This window comes from Scomber japonicus, chromosome 17 (assembly GCF_027409825.1).
Source record: "Scomber japonicus isolate fScoJap1 chromosome 17, fScoJap1.pri, whole genome shotgun sequence".
Classification (NCBI taxonomy): Eukaryota; Metazoa; Chordata; class Actinopteri; order Scombriformes; family Scombridae; genus Scomber; species Scomber japonicus.
Genome location: NC_070594.1, coordinates 16,276,065 through 16,292,889, shown reverse-complemented (window position 1 = coordinate 16,292,889; position 16,825 = coordinate 16,276,065). Strand labels below are relative to the sequence as shown.

The following is a 16,825-nucleotide window of genomic DNA, read 5'->3' as shown; positions in this document are numbered from 1 at the left end:
GGGTGAGTAGAAGGGACAAAAAGGCTTGCAAAATTAAAATGCGATTAAAAAAATTAACGCGTTATGGATTGCATTACTCTAATTAAAAAAACAAATAATTGTCTTTGTATTCTTATCAAAATCTAATTATTTTCTTCCTGTATAACAAATAATAAAGTGTGCTAATAGGCTTGAACAAACCAATTTCAACCAATAATATCGTGACAACCACCCATCAATCAATCTTCAAGTTTTAGTGGCACAGAGCTGATTCATTAAGAAGCACCAACTTCAACATTCAAATCAAATCCCTCTCAACATGTCCCAGTCCTTCTTCTCATCCTTTTAGTTTGCAAATATGTCACCATATGGAAGTTAGATGCTCTCAAAATGCTGTTTTATCATTTTGACACATGCATGGTATGTAATGCTGCAATCCATTCTAGCACACATTCAACAGAAACACACCTGTAGTCACAGCAATATGGCAGTGCACACAGTGAGAAGAAAGTATAGTTGCATTTCCATCTATTTTTACTTTATGTTATTGGACACTTTTGGGCAAATGCAAGTGCACAACTCAACAAATATAAAACATAGGTATTTATACATTTGAATGCATAAAAGTTACATGTTAAATAGTGTTTACATTTTAAATTGTAATCTAGAATGATTTTCCAAATAAAAGACTATCACTAACTATCATTAAGCCAGAACTGAATGAACTCACTACGGGGTCTTGGGGCAAAAATGAGCTTTGGTCCAACCTCCCAACCAAGAACAATACACGTCACCTCGAGCCTGCAGTCACTTTTTTGGCCACTTGAGGGCAGTAGAAACAAGTTGTTAATGCAACGTTAACATAACAGCAAGCATGTTAGCAGTTGTTTATTTACACATCCATCTAATATGGAGTAACATTATCAATAATTTGGAGTCATGTTTCTGTCCACCTTATGAGTTAAAGTCCAATAGTCACTCTCTTTAAGCTTAGTTTTTTGTCTTTGTCAAGTGTGGAGGAAAATAGTTGTTTCTTAAGCTGCAAACTGATTCTTTTCTTATAGACATCCTTTCTTTTCCTTTCTGTTTCTTTCTTAACCTCTTCTCCACTCCCAAAATTCTTGTCGAAAAATGTGTATGCCTCATGAAAATGAGTTTAAACAAAATAATCTGAAAATATTTGGGAATGCTGACACATGATGGCATAGAAGTCCAAGCATTTGTGTTGTATGTACAGTAATGAGAGAAACAAACATTACAGTGGTCCTGAGAAATCACAGTAGGTTTTATGTTGTATTTGGTAATGTGTCCCTATTTCCTTCTAAATGTCTGTGTTAAATTGGTGACAATGTTTTCTTTCTTTACATGCTTTCTAAGTGTTGGGCTCTCAGGGCCACTGTAGAAACTAAGTAAAAGAACTGATCATGGTATAAACAATGTGATTGTATAGTTCCATAAACACATAAGAAAGAAAATATAGACTCTTCTATGTTCTGAACAGGTTGTACTATAGCAGAACTACGGGGTGGAAAATGGACAGATTCAATTAAAATGTGTCATTTTGGGTCAATGTGAATGTCTTTATTATATTATATTATATCATATTGACTACTGAGTGCAAAATCTTACAGCAGGATGTGGGTGACAGCAGGATGCAAACATGTTTTTTTCTGCATCCTTTTAAGTATAACTCAACTCAACTTTATTTATATAGGACTTTAAAACAACCACAGCTTAAACAAAGTGCTGTACATAAATACATAAAAACAACACAGGAAATGTAAAAAAAATTAACAGGAAATAAATAATAAGAATTGTTTATTGTTTTTAAAATAAAAACAATAAAACAATAATTAAAAACAAGCAAACCATAAAACACTAAAACAGGAGCAGAGTCTCATGCTGGGTTGAAAGCCAAGGAATAAAAATGGGTTTTAAGACGAGTTTTAAAAACGGACAGTGAGGGGGCTTGTCTAATATTTAAAGGAAGTTTGTTCCATAATTTAGGAGCAGCTACAGAAAATGCCCTATCCCCTCTGAGCTTCCGCTTTGACCTCGGTACCTCCAGGAGCAGCAGATCAGCTGACCTGAGGCACCGAGCAGGAGCGTGGGGGTGAAGGAGCTCAGAGAGGTAGAGCGGGGCCAGTCCATTTAAAGATTTAAAAACAAATAAAAGAATCTTAAAATGGACTCTAAAGTGCACAGGTAGCCAGTGGAGGCTAATCTAATGAAGACCTCTGAGGCTTAGAGTCCTGAGAAGGTCAAGGTGTCTACTCATACCAGACAGTTAAATCTTATACATTATACAACATTTTAAACTCAATTCAATAACAAGTAATATTAAAATCAATTTAAACATGATACACAGTAACAATGAAAGTATTACAGGTTAGTTAAAGTGCTTGTGTTAACATTAGGATACAATAGAGGTAGTGGGTTTTATAGGTTAAACATGTAGAAGAAACTGAAATAGTATGATAGTTTGTTTGAACTGAGCACACTTTAAGACTTTTTTTTAAAGTTGTGGACATCCTGAATGGCTTTCATTGTTGGGGTTTTTTGGCTTGTGTCAGAGTTCTGACTAACGGAAATACCAGAGCCTATCCTAACTTATGTGGTTAAAACCACCTGCAGTTTCATGCATCGATACACACAGTATTTATTTCTGTCATTAACAGAAACTCCCTACACAGATATTATTAAAATTACTCTGAAGTTGATTTAATCCATTTTCCATTACTTAACCAGATAAGTCTTGTTGAGATTAAAATCTCCTTTTCAAGAGTAAACAGTTATGCTAATTGTTTTGTAACGTACAAACAAATGACTTGATGTAGGAGGATCTGTGGTTGACTGCATTGAGTTTTCTTGAGAAGTGAAACAGATCTACTTGGACTGCTGTAGCATATAGGGGAAACTCATTTCTCTACCACAGGCAATGAGTTGTCATCTTGCTGTGAAACGATCTTAGATTGTATGATTCAGAAGACATCTTCAATAGAAATCTAATGGACTAAGACATCTCTAATCCGAACAATGAGGGTGGACATTATGTCTCTCAGTTGAGATGGTAATCCAACGCTGATGAAAAGAAGCAAAGTAATCCACAAGAGTCTCAGGAAAAGAGGTATGTTTTTTTACACATCAATCAAGTATCGTCGGCGTATAAGGTATATGTAGTTGGACACATGTTTTAAAGTTAGTTGTCCTGTTGGTTTTCAGAGAAATATTTTATTTTCTGAAAAATTCATTTTTGATATATCGATGATGATCAAGGATACATTTAGATTTTCTTTAAATAAGTGAAATAAATACGAAATTCTTGCCTTCTGTGATAAAAACAAAGAAAGTCTGACAAACAGAAGAACTTTTGTGAGAAATGACCTAGACTGAGCAAAAGGTTTCCGGTTATTATTTTAATCGCATTGCATTAATACGTTGTGTACGATACGTAACCCAATGATGGTCTGACGCCACCATGCATATGACGTTAATCAGAAGACGGGAAAAATGGCGTCGTATGATACTACAATCCGAGTGAGTTTCAATGATTAAATGGAAAAACCTGTCAAGTGTTTTGTGTAGTAATGCTGCTATGTAGAAATAGTGCAGTTTTTGTTTCCATTTTGGTGTGAATTGAATTGGTGATTTGACTTAATCCAGTCGATATCGGTATCGGTATCAACACTTGTTAGATATAAACATTAGCATTGTTAGCATGTAAATTAAGCAAATGTATTTTGTATCATATTGGAATAGACATCATATGATATAATTCAATTAACCCTAACACATTTTTGATGATATTGCAGATTTCTGTTCAGTGTATTGAGAACTCTAATGGAAATCCTGGTGTGGTCGTCTATGATGATAAAACATACCCTGTTTCCTTGCAACAAGTGAGGTTTTAACCAGCTAGTTCAAAGTGCACATTCAAGATAAAATTAAGAATACTCATAGAATGGATACATTTTTGTGAAGTTTATATTTTGTGTTTTTGCCTCTTGCCTGACCAGGATGCCAATCAGGGCACTGCTTCTGGAGATACTAGACAAGGCCATCACAGGTTAATGTTACCTTATAAACATTTGTAGAATGATTTGCTTATGTAATATTTTAATTTGTCTGATCCTCTGTTATTGCTACAAATGGCTCTGATTTGTCTCCATGTGTAAATGTTGATAGTTCTGTGAGATGTTACCAGCGTCCCCGTTACCAAGTTGAGGACACTAACATGAGGCGTGGTCCTCCATAGACTGCTGGGAATTCCCACACCAGGTAAAAAAAAATGTAGTTCAAATTTTGTCGATAGACAAAATTCACAAACATTTTTTTTCCTTAAAAGGGGGACAAAGGAGTCAGTGCTACTGTGTCTGTCTTCTAAATGTTGTTTATAAAATCTTTGTAAATTGTTTCCATTCATGCATGTGTTCGTTAGTGTAATTATCTAACCTTTATTTAATCAGAAAAGCATCAGTGAATTTATTTAAGTTGGTGAGTTATGTTAAATAGATTTTTTATTACTGTCAGATTTGTATTGTATGTATTCACTGTTTACTGCTGTGTTTGTGTTTCTTACAGTCTTGAGGAGGAGGTGGATGAAACTACTGAGTTTAGATCAACAAACTCCTCTGACTAAATTTGCAATACTCATACTTTGCTGCACTGTACTGTAATGATTAAAAATGACAGTATACCCCTGCAGAAAGCATGAGGACAATGTCAAACCTAGACACTAATCGTAAATGCTATACTGAATGACATTAATGTAAATAATAATTGTGTTATTATTCACATTACGTTTGCTCCTGTGTCTTATTTGTAATAAATGGTGGTTAAAAAATGTTTTTTATTTATTAATTAAAACACTGTGCCCCTAAAGCAGGGTTGGGAAGGTACTTACTTTGGATATGCAATAGGTTACAGATTACTAGTTATCCTATTTAAAATGTAATAAGTAATTTAATAATTTCAATTACTTAATAAAAGTAATGTAACTTATTACATTTGATTACTTTTCTAATTTTCTAATGAATGATTTTAGCTGTTAGTGTAAGTATACCCACTAAACCCACCAAAATCAAGTTCAGGTGTTTTTCATGGATACTGACATGATTTATAAGGGAGATAATTTCTTATAAAGCAAGATTTATCTCTCATTTGAAAAAGCCTCAAGAGTAAGGAAGTCACATGAAGTTTTCATTCAGCCTGTTTTTGACATTTTACAAAGTTTTTGACATGTGGCCAACGCTGATTTTTTCCGGAAAGTCATTACACAGTGAGCAAGTTAAATTGGACTTCCCAACCTCCATCCATCAGTTTTTTCATCAGATGAACTCGTTGACTACGAGTCATCATAACGGAGAGGGACAAAGTCTGCAGGGAGGCCTATCAACACAGAGAAGGCAGTCTGACCGGACCATCCTCACGGCATCCTCACTCGTAACGCTCTCTGAGATCTTCCACTCAGTGAGCGTATGGGTGATTCTAAAGGACAGACAGCTGAGGTCCCTCTAACCAATGATGAAAATCCTTAAAATGTACTCAATTGTTATGTGTTTATTCTTTGAAGTGACACAGAGGATCAATTAAACTGTAGAACCACAGATTCAGAAAATTTGAAACTGATTTATCAAAAATGATCAATTATCAAACACCAGAAGTGCCCAGCCCAAAAAAAGGAACAAATAATAGCAAATGAAAACCAGATAATAGACATTAGAGCAATTACACATGTAAACCATCCTGATGCTTTTTCCAGGCTTCAGATATATATTTAGCAAACTTAAAAACATTAAAGTTAAACAACTAGTCCATTCTGTCATCATCAGAGCACCAGAACATTTCTGGGTTTTTAACAGACATTTCAGTAAATATTGGAGTTCTCAGTTCATTATAAAAAGGACAGTATAAAAAAATGTGATTCATTTTAACTTTGTTGAGATCACATAATTCACATAACCTTTCATCTTCAAGAATATTTTTAAATTTGCCAACTTCAAGATTCAAGGGAAGGATTCCTGTTCTCAGCTGTGCCACTAAGGACCTTTGATTTCTTGTTAGGTTTGCTTTAACATAAGGTTTAACATAAGGTTTAACATAAGGTTTGGGACCATAATTGTGCTTAATTTGGATATATGTTTGTTTAATAAATACATTTTTCCTCCTAGGGAAGTAATGCCCCTGCCTATCGAGTGTTTATTAATAAGAATCCATCATTTCTCTACATAATCAACTATTGTAACAGATTACAGTTACATTTATTTTGTAATTAAATTACGCAACACTGTTACATGTAACTAGCTACTCCCAAACACTGCCCTAAAGCAAGCATGAGCTGTGGGGGCAGTTAGTATCACCACTCCCCATTCCCTGCTGTGCCACATCAATGTGTATTTCTGGGCAGCAACATGGTCAAAACCTAGATGCTAAACACACATGCTTCACATATTCTACATTTAAATAATAATTTACTACACATGTTGGCTGACTGAAATTAATTTGGTATTAATTCAAGTGTGACCCATTTATCTCTAATGTGTGTTTGATATTGTCATACACTGCAAAAAAAAAACTCAAAATAAAACAAAACAAAAGAAAAACCCTGAAAAAGTCTGGTAGTAAAGTTTCCAGACAATACTGTCATAAACTGTCAAATTACAGAGCAAGTTTTACGCTCAAAATTATATGGGTTAGTATGATATTGTTAATAAATGTGCATAAACTGCTGGAAAACTACACTACTAATAAATTAAACACACACAACTAATATTCTGGTTTAAAAATATCAGGCAGACTGCATTCGCTTTCAAAGTACAAACAAATCAGAGTTTAGATGTTCACACATGACATTATCATTTTCAGAATCAAATAATCTGTTAAATGAAATATAACAAAGTAAGCATCCAGCAAATCTATATACAGTATATCTTCAATAAATCTTTAGTGGAGCAGAAGTTTTTAAATTGACATTACTGTTATTTTAGCCATCTGTTGTATATGCACTTACCTGCTTAAACACATGATCTGTTTAAATACATTATCATAAATTGGTTTGCATTTATATCTACCTTTGCTTCTTTACCTGGGAATAGTATTAGAATAATATAGTAGTAATTGTACTTCTAATACCTGGGGATTAGATTAAAAAACACTATATACTTTACAACAGACACTTTATACAACACCGTAAGGGGCAAAAAATGACATCAGGCAATAATGAAAATGAGTGGAACACACCTCAGCAGTATATGAGATAAGTTTAATCTAACCTGTTCCTATGCCACTTTTTTTTTTACAGGTTTGAACCTGCCCACAGTTTCAGTTTCCCTCATGACTTTGGGCATCTTATTCTACACCTGTTGATGATAAAAAGTTTGTCTTCCTAGCAAGTGTTTTAAATCTGTAGAGAACAAAGTCAGTCAAGCTCCTCCTAGTGGCATAACTATGTATGTCCTCAACTCAGCAGAAATAGTGAATAGGATATTTGGACACATCCCCCATAGTGAGTTTTATGAGATGTAACAATCAGTTTGCTCAAACACAATCCTCTCTATGATTTTAGATAATATACATAAAATTGTGATCTAATTTATTTTCTTTCTTGAATAACAGAATAGCCCTAGCAGCCTTCATTTCATTTGGAAATATGCCTTACACCAGAGATAGGCTGATGATATGTGTCACATAGGGTTTTATAAATCCAGCTGCATCCTTCAGAAATATTGTTGGTAAATTGTCCAAACCAGTTAATTTGGAATAATCAACCACATCAAATCATTTGTTTTGGCAGGTAGGTTTCTTAAATGAAGGATTTTGGTAAAATACAAAAAACATAAAAAACAAAGATCAGAATTTCACTCAGTGCCACTGATTTATTAACATGGACCTTTTGTGAACAGAGAAAATTGTGTGGATGAAAATATGCACAAACATAGCAAGGTTATAGCATTATGAGAAATATCAAATACTATGATATTCATCACAATCCATTCACCTCTTTAGCACCTAATTAAGAGCTAAGGCTAAACAGCAAAGATGGCTACATAAGCTTTATGCATAGAGTTCAATACTGTCAATGACAAGAGAGTTTGACATTAACTTTCACGTTTGCAAATTTACACACATTCACATACTTTTCTAAAAATGTGACACCTCAATATATGCATCATATTTGATTCATTAAAAAAGGTCCTAAACATACATGAAATTATTCCTTCTGGTGCTCATGTGACTACATGTAGTGTATGTTAAGTTCACCACACATGTAATACAGTATTAAAGTGTCTCATGAGGTTTGGACTAAAGCTGAAATCTGCAACTAATTTCTGTTTAGTCATTTAAACAGAAACATGGTTGAACAATGTTGGACACCAAGACAAGCACATTTACTGCGGTTGTACATGCTTTCTGACAACATGAAATCTGTCTAAATTGGAGCTCTCACAAAATTTGTAATTTAACAGAGCTGTAAAAAAAAGAAAAAGAAATAAAAAAGACAAGAAAAACACCATTACCATTACCCACGAACTTGCCGTCATGTGTTTTGTTTAATGTTGGTCATACCTGGATGGCTTAAAATCAACAAACACTGTAACATTGTACCTCCTATATAATACGTCAACTTTCAAAAACATTACTAAATACATTTGGACACACTGAAGTTTTAGAAAACATGAAAAACAAGGACAACAGAAATAATCAGTGCACTTTAATAAAATCGAACAACTTGAAACAGCAGTTGCATAGAATAGAGAGAGGTGAATTTCAAACCCCGTTATAAATTTCACTTGGTTGAGGTAAGAATTAAGGCCTCAAAAAGTGATCAGAGGTTTTTAAAACATTAAGGCAGGCATGTCACACGCTAGTTTATTCATGCTAGGCGAGTGGTCATGTTTTGCTTTTTATTAAATGATTGGCAACAGTTGACTGCAAACGTACGTGTTGGGTTCTGCCTTCAACTACACCCATCAATTTTTTTGCACCATGCTGGATATCATGATTGTTATAGATGGCCTGTGCTGAAGAACTGTAATAATTGGAGGAGTGGAGTTGAGGTCAATATAATTACTGATACTAAACACCTGGATTACACGCTGTGCACTATTAGCAATCATTTAATAAAAATGTAAGATTTGTGAGTGTGGGCCCAATATGACAAGTTTATGGATTTTTGCTCCTGACAAGTGGCACCCACGAGGATTTCAAGAGATGAAATGTAGAAGGGAACAAGTAGAGCCAGTTCCTGCCTTTGTTCTGCATAAGCTACAGTGCATAACTGCTTAAATACATTATCACATTATTTCCTTTTTAAAAAGGGAGCTCAGCACACAAAAAAATATCATTATAATTAACATTGGAAACAATAAGACTTCACTGTACAAAAAAGAAATGACCGTACCAGCAATCTCTGTAACAAAAATATACATTTAAACCTCCCAACAAAGAAATACTTTAACAGAAACAAGCTTTGTAAGACAAACACAGAAAATAATGAAAATGCACATTTAAAAGGTGAATCAGTAGCTGCAGTAGTAATCCGTTTGTGAGGCACATCTGTGGGAGCTGTGGCTGGTTGATGGGGGGTCCTAACTTTTCACCTTTTGGGTCAGAAGTTACAATTTTATAGGTGGAAGCGTCCCCGACTGCGTCTGTTGTGCAGAGGAATCTGCAAGAGAAATGTTATATATTTATAGTGACAATAAAACTCTTAATGTGGTATAGTCATGTCATGGCAGACACCAAATCTACTCAAAAAAGTAAATATCAGACCTTAAAGGAACTTGCAGCACAAGGGATGCTATTCTTTTTAACACTGAACATAAGGTTCTTTCATTTTGTGTTCAAAGACCAAATTGCAATTTTTCAATGAATGCACTAAAATAAACACAAGTGTATCAATGTCTGTAGCTGTTATCTGTCAAAAACATACCTTTGGCGTTTCTGGACTGCCAAATGGTGAGAGTTCTAGTGAATTCTCTTTGTCGGAAGAAATGTTGTGGCGATGATGGGAGAATTTTCTCTTTAGTGCTTCAGCAATAAGAGCTGCTGGGTCATTAAGCAATGCTGCACCTTTACTGCGTCTCCTACCGACTGGTGTGCCACCTGGTGATCTAGAAATGAAATATAGTTAGTAAGTAATTACTAAATGCATTGCTATTAAGTAACAGCTGTGGTTAAAAGGTTTCAGTGGAAAATAAAACACAAACTTACAGTGAAAAGTTCTTTCTAACAAATGAAAATAGAAGTGTATTTAAGAGAAAATACATTCAATTCAAACACCCATATTCTGTCGGTCCTTATGCCTACCTCTCCACAGTGCGCAGTTTAACTTGATTTAAGTCCTTGAGAACATCCATCATGGAGGGAACCCCTGGACCCCCACTGGTACCTGAGCCCTCGGGGTTAAGCTGACCCTTCCCAGGGTCATTCTTCCTGCGCTGTTGGATCAGCTCTAATACAGATGAAGTAGTGGAGGTGGGGCAGGGAGGGGGAGGGGGAGGAGGTGGTGGCGGTGGAGGAGCGGAACATCGAGGCGTGGAGGTCAGAGCTGGTGGTGTAGCAGGAGACATCAGTGGTGCTGCTGGGTCATTCTGGCACTCTGTCAGACCTGGAAAGTGTTGAAAGCATAAAAAAATAGGATGTTACACTTGCTTTATGAAAACACATTGAGAAAAAAAAAAAAAGTATCACTGTCATCCCTGTACCTGAGGCTGGAGCGGCAGTAACAATCATTGCTATCTGAGCTCGTAGTTTGAGCAGCTCACTCTCCAGCGCTGTGATCTTCTTCAGGGCATCTGGATTAGATGTTTGTCTTACAGACCTGCGTCCTCCTTGGGCCTGACGCAGGGCTGGCCCTGGGTGTCTCACCACATCCCGATTTACAGTACTTCGCGGTAAATGGTTCCTATGGAAACCATGCGTCAGTTTTCTATGTATTTTACACTTTAGGACAAAAATCTTAATGTAATGCCAATACAAACATTTGTTTTTGCAGGTGTAAAATATTAATTGGTGGCCAAGAAGTAGTCAGCACAATTTTTTCCATTGTTAACTTGTACAGGAAAAAAAGATTTGACAGACTATGTTTATATTGTGTCAATTTGTACCTAGTCTTGGCAAAGCTGTCCCCTTCATCCTCAAACACCCAAGCAACATCAGCGAATGAGGGGATGGCAGGGGTATCCACAGTAATGTCGACATATCCATGGGACTTACAGGTAAGCAGAGGGATCTGAGGACAAAATGTGGACATAAGGGAATTACACACTGTGATACTGACAAAATAATTGACCTTCATATAAGTTATTAGAGATGGGCAATATATATATCGTGATATGACACTAGATTTCGTCTTAGATTTCAGATATCATAACATTGTGATACAGCATAAGTGTTGTTTTTATGGTTTTAAAGGCTGCATTACAGTAAGGTGATGTATGTCTGAACTTACCAGACTGTTCTTGCTGTTCTATTATTTGCCTTTATCAAATTAGTTATTATATCCACATTACTGATGCTTATTTATCAAAATGTCGTTGTGTAAATATTTTGTGAAAGCACCAACAGTCATCCCTACAATATTTACAATATCGAAGGTATCAATATCAAAGCAAGTGTTTGCACAAATTACACAAGAGTTGGGAGACAAAATAATGATGTGATGATCACAAACAGTATTTTCCAGTATATTCATTTGTTTGCAGCTGTGATGACTGCTTGGTGTCAGTCTGTTAGAAAACACTAATTGCACTGTACCTGAAAGTGAACACGTGGTGTCGGTGTCAGGGGGAGATTTGTCCCAATCATCCGCACAATGCTGCGATACTGACCGCACAGCTGACTGTCCCACACTGGAACCAGCTGCAGACCAGATGACACATAAAAAACACAACTGTAGATAATGTCAAAACTATTACTTGTTTCCTAGAACTCCACAGCCTTCAGTCCACAAATCCTTCAAATCCACTGAGTCAGTGAAACTTTAGAACAGTTACATTATTGATGATTTCTCTTGGCATCATTGGATCTTCCTCGTTCTCAGTTTGTGAATCTGTCTAAAAGAGATGCATCGGTGCACTCACCATGTCTGGAGGTACCCCAAAATACTCCATCACCATTCGCAGCACATCCAGAACATCCTCCAGCAAAGACATTGGAAGGGCTATGTCATGCACCAGCTGACAACTGCAAAGCTCCTCTCTCTGCTGACTGACTTTTTAAGAGGCCAACACAGAAAGAATGCCCCTAAGTCACATACATTACACCTAAAAAAAAAAGAGAAAACAAAGTACACTGTGGGAGTCATGTATTGTTGGCATGTCAGATTATTTTGATTAGATACATCTTGCAGTATTATTTTGGACACATGGTGGCAGTCAGTAGATGCACAGGGTGATGTAAGGGCATAGGTGAGATGAAATGGGAGGCACAGGTAGCACACAGAATAACAAACAGTACAACTTGCAGAGTTGAAAACAAAATGGTATGTTCATCTCTTTGCACAACTACCTCAATAACAACTACCACAACTATCGAAACTGCAATCACCAACTGGAAAATCTGTTGCATAAAATCACTCCTATCTCTGTATTAATGGCAACTGGAAAAAGATCATTGAAAAATTGCCATCACACATACAACATTTAAACTATTAATCACCTTAAGAGGCAATTTAATACGATTTAACAAATCATATTCAGTTTATTCATTATGAGGAGGACTAGTGAAACTGTTTTTATAATGGCCTCTTTCTCTCTGTAGGAACTATCTGAAGTTTGAAAGAAAATAACCCTGATGATGTCACCAGGTTGCACCCATTGCAGTTTCCCTGGCACATTTACAGAGCTAAAAACAAACATTTTAATCAAATTAAGATGTTAAAAAAACGACAACTTTGAGCTTCCGGAGTCGATCACGGATCCGACCCTTCAAGTGACCCCTGGAGGCATCACAAACTGCATCCTGTCTCCATCTGTGCTGTCAGATTCTGACTCTGCTGCAAAATCGCATCGTTTCAAGAGAACAGAAGATTTATAGTGGAGTTTAACATAAGAAACCTGAGTAACCCTGCGGTCATGGCAGTGCAGGTATAGCCGCATTGGCACCGCAGTGTGTGAAAAGCTGCATGGCTCATCAAAACTCAAATGCTCGTCGCCCAGGAAGCATATGTGATTAAAGTGGGAAAATTGTATGTGAGCACTTACCTTGGACTCGCTTTCTTGACAAAACGTGAAATGGTAGCAACATTAATCCAAAATCATCATCATTATAACCACTAATATAAACTGTAGACTGACGATAAACACCGATAATAACTCGCAGCTTCCCCTTACAATCTCCACTCACGCGTTCAGATTCAGTGTGAAGTCAAATAAAGCTGCACCAGCAAAACCTCCTCTGATTGGCTGTCGTAACAGGAGCCAATAGGATTTGTCGTTTCTGAGAGCCAGTTGACCAATTGCGTGTCGCGACTCTTTAAGCACCAATTTTGTACTTGTTCACGAGCTGCTTCCTCTTCTGGGTAAGAAAACATCGCTAAAATGATTATTATTACATATTTATCACACATTCAGAGCACGTATGTCAACATAATTTAAGAGTTAACACCGTTATATGTTCAAACGGTGCAAAAAAACCAAACGGAAATATCTTTTCTTTTAAAAAAGTTCGCCAGTCTTTTAACGTGTCAAAAGTAGTTAGCTTCTTTAGCTAACTGTTAGCCACAGCGAGTCGACAAGCTTTACTTTAGTATGTTTAGGATGTAAGTAGCTTTAAAACAAACACGAGTTATCACGTCAACTAAAATTGTTCAGTTGCAGAAAAAAAGCAGCTCACAACAACGACTCTGAAGTTAGCCACCCTTTCAACTCCAGGGAAACTTAACCTAGATATCGATATGTAACATTTAGGCTATTGGCTAATCGTCCGTTTATCACTGCTTACATTCATTAAAATAAGTCTTCGACATTGAAGCAAAAGCCTTAACACTTTTTATACCCACTTTCAGATTTGTGAAACCTTTATTTTGTTTCGTAAAAACAGAAAAAATGGTAATTTCACTGTTTTTCCCATTTTGACCAAATTATACCAGGTTCAGATCAGAAACCACTGTACTCAGACATGACACATCTGGACTAGATCATTGTTATTAAGATTTGACATGTCTGTAGTATAGTGGTGTACGACCTGGTCCTGGTTTAATGCAGTCTAGATGGAGAAATATCAGTATTTTTTCTGTTTTCATGAGCAAAATATAAGGATTTTAATTGTCACCACACACATGTTGTTTGCCATAACTTTAATGTTTAAAATGACTAAACCAGCTAACACTCACTAAATAACTACCACTTGCCATTTCAGGTCTGGTAAAGTTAGTGAAGATGATGGACGCACTGTCGGTGGTGAGTCAGCTGCGGGACCTCGCCTCTGAGCCGCAGAACCGAGAGGTGATAGTCCAGGATGAAGGTTGCTTACCAGGGCTGGTTCTTTTCCTGGACCACAAGAATCCGGAAGTGCTGCTCGCAACTCTGCATGTGAGTCAAAGAGGTGCTGGACTGGTGATGTGCAGCAGTGGTAAACAGAATAGTTACTAGCTATTAAATGACCATACCATGTTTGGCACATGGCGACTTTTGGCGACTCTTACCTTTCTTGCATTTCACACAGCACTTTGAAAAAACTTGAACAGCAACAACCCCTCCTCCCTCCTATGTCCCACCCCTGCACTCCCTTCCCCTCCTAGCATTTTAACCTAAACAGAAAAATGTGTAAAATGTAACAAAGGTAACGAAGGTAAGGGTCGCTTTAATCAATTTACCACAAATTAGAACACCTTACTGAAATTAATATGAAACAAATAGCTGAATAAAGGGTATGAAATACTGGGTAAATGGGTGAAAGGATGCAAAACACTGCTCTCTTTAATACCTGAGAGTTGAGATAATAATGGCCAGGGTCTATTGTTACATACAATTAGTTTTTACCTATTGTTTATAGCTGAGATGCTTGATGTAACTGTTAATAATTGCCCTGCTGCCCTGTGTTCCTTTATCGCCAGACTATGCGCTACTTGGCTGAGTTGTCCCCCAACATTCCCATCATGAAGAATGAACTTGGTATGATGGTGAGCCTGGAGAATCTAATGGCGAGGTGAAGACATGTTTTTCACGTTATCTTGGTGATTCTTACAAGTTGATGTGCTTGTGTTTTCCTGAACTGCTGTTTTTATGTGCTTGTACATGAAATTTCCAATAATGCTGCTAACTGTCTGCTGCATGAATTCCATGTTTATGTTTTTGTAATACAGATGTGATATTTTATGAAGAAGCAGTATTTCAGCTTTGTAGTTGTGATGTTCAGTCACCCCAAAGCACAGGATTAAATGAAGTATCTTTGCATACAGGGAGGATGTGTCTGTTGATATCACAGCCTTGGCGCAGGAGGTGTATGATATTCTGTGTGCACCTCCTATTCCTGTACATCGCACACCTGAGAGGGAGAGGATAAAGAAATCACAGTTCTTTCTTAACTCCTCCAATAAGAAGGCCAAGTCTGTCACTCTGCACATCCAGGGGCTTGACAGCACTGTGAGTTGGCTGACTGACACACATACACACGCACGCGCATCCCAATGCCCGCCATTATAAAACAGCTGTTATTATTGCAGGCAATGTCATTTTTGTAATCTTTCTCTTATTAAGGACCAGCGAGGCTTGTGTGAGGAGGCTCTTCTGAAGGTCAAGGGAGTGATCAGCTTCACTTTCCAGATGGCCTCCAAGAGATGCACTGTCCGCATTCGTTCAGACCTACCCACTGAGGTAAATGCACAAAGAAAAACAAATCTTAACTATCACTGTCTGCTTGGGAAACATCAGGTTCCTGGAAAAGTTTGACAGTAACATTAAACATTTTTATGTATTTCATTGTTAAGTCATTGAGATGTGCTTGTCTCCATTTCCAGACTCTGGCATCAGCCATCGCTGCCACTAAGGTGCTGTCAGCCCAACAGGTGGTGAAGAATGAGGCAGGAGAAGAGGTGGGTAGTGGACATGGAACACATATTTTGACATGAAAATAACCCAAGAACTGTGGTGAGAGTTCAAATTTAATTCCTGACTTTTGTTCTGTTTTCTTTAGGTTTTAATCCCTCTTACCTCATCTGGAGTGGAGGTGCAGCAAAACACAGCTATACCAGACTACCTCCCAGAAGATGAAGAAAGCCCAGAGAGAGACGTGGACCGCGCAATTTCCCGCACCACAGCCAAGGAAGACTCCAACGGGAGCTGGCTCAGTTCTGCTGCCAGTTTCCTCACCAAGACCTTCTACTGGTGAAACTGGAGCTCCTGTGATGCTGAGTGTTGCTAAAAGACTCCTCCCTCCTCCTATGTATTTTACTGGAGTGGACGTTACCGGCTGGTACCTTACCAGTCATGGTCAGAACTTCACCAACTATCATCAGTGTATGTGAATAATTACATATTATCAACATGTGCAAAAGCACTTCGGATTTTAAGATTTTCATGAATTCTACGTTGATTAGAACAGGAGAGCACACACTTGAAAATATACTGTGGACTTGCGTAATGCTGTTTCAGTATTCTCATGAAATGTAAATATTTTCTTCATCAGTTTCCTTTCAGACTTTTCAAACTGTCAGTTTTCTCCCTACATGTAAAAAGTTTTTTTAAGTTCCTCTTCTCTTCTATGTTTGTCTGTATTTCTGCTGTTTGTTGGTAGTATTGTTTATTCCAAAGACAAAATGTACAAAATATTTACCGTGTGCTGATTGTTTCTTCTCTCATTCTGTGTTTCGGCAACAACATGGAGGACACAATCATTGCAAGAC

General features: G+C 37.0%; 2 protein-coding genes and 1 long non-coding RNA gene across 4 annotated transcripts; 2 read left to right on the top strand and 1 right to left on the bottom strand.

Moving 5' to 3' along the window:
* The first annotated feature begins 2,996 nt into the window (after window positions 1-2,996).
* LOC128377330 (uncharacterized) lies at window positions 2,997-4,026 on the top strand. The gene is made up of 3 exons (XR_008323308.1): window positions 2,997-3,106; window positions 3,792-3,878; window positions 3,996-4,026. It is a non-coding gene; the product is annotated as an uncharacterized LOC128377330 (long non-coding RNA).
* A 5,473-nt stretch (window positions 4,027-9,499) lies between these two features.
* On the bottom strand, window positions 9,500-12,363 carry mtfr2 (mitochondrial fission regulator 2). Its single transcript, XM_053337165.1, has 8 exons — window positions 12,063-12,363; window positions 11,737-11,841; window positions 11,088-11,212; window positions 10,686-10,885; window positions 10,288-10,588; window positions 9,911-10,091; window positions 9,751-9,783; window positions 9,500-9,646 (listed from the first exon to the last, which is right to left on the bottom strand). Exons 1-8 carry the CDS (start codon window positions 12,132-12,134, stop codon window positions 9,602-9,604), a joined length of 1,062 nt encoding a protein of 353 aa, XP_053193140.1. The 5' UTR covers window positions 12,135-12,363; the 3' UTR covers window positions 9,500-9,601.
* Window positions 12,364-13,469: 1,106 nt separating this feature from the next.
* Window positions 13,470-16,817, top strand: armc1l (armadillo repeat containing 1, like). Of its 2 annotated transcripts, none has more exons than XM_053336951.1 (7): window positions 13,470-13,501; window positions 14,341-14,492; window positions 15,038-15,129; window positions 15,383-15,566; window positions 15,681-15,797; window positions 15,941-16,015; window positions 16,117-16,817. In XM_053336951.1, exons 2-7 carry the CDS (start codon window positions 14,361-14,363, stop codon window positions 16,309-16,311), a joined length of 795 nt encoding a protein of 264 aa, XP_053192926.1. In that variant the 5' UTR covers window positions 13,470-13,501; window positions 14,341-14,360; the 3' UTR covers window positions 16,312-16,817. The 2 variants fall into 2 exon arrangements, with proteins under 2 accessions (XP_053192926.1, XP_053192925.1); XM_053336950.1 differs by having other exon boundaries at window positions 14,341-14,513.
* The last annotated feature ends 8 nt before the right edge of the window (window positions 16,818-16,825 follow it).

Coding starts and splice junctions, on each gene's coding strand:
- mtfr2 (XM_053337165.1), bottom strand. CDS start 12,134: ATGTCTTTGCTGGAGGATGTTCTGGATGTGCTGCGAATGGTGATGGAG. Junction 11,213..11,736: donor CACCACGTGTTCACTTTCAG/GTACAGTGCAAT, acceptor TTTTGTCCTCAG/ATCCCTCTGCTTACCTGTAA. Junction 10,886..11,087: donor GACAGCTTTGCCAAGACTAG/GTACAAATTGAC, acceptor TGGTTTCCATAG/GAACCATTTACCGCGAAGTA.
- armc1l (XM_053336950.1), top strand. CDS start 14,361: ATGATGGACGCACTGTCGGTGGTGAGTCAGCTGCGGGACCTCGCCTCT. Junction 15,130..15,382: donor CTGGAGAATCTAATGGCGAG/GTGAAGACATGT, acceptor CTTTGCATACAG/GGAGGATGTGTCTGTTGATA. Junction 15,567..15,680: donor TCCAGGGGCTTGACAGCACT/GTGAGTTGGCTG, acceptor TCTCTTATTAAG/GACCAGCGAGGCTTGTGTGA.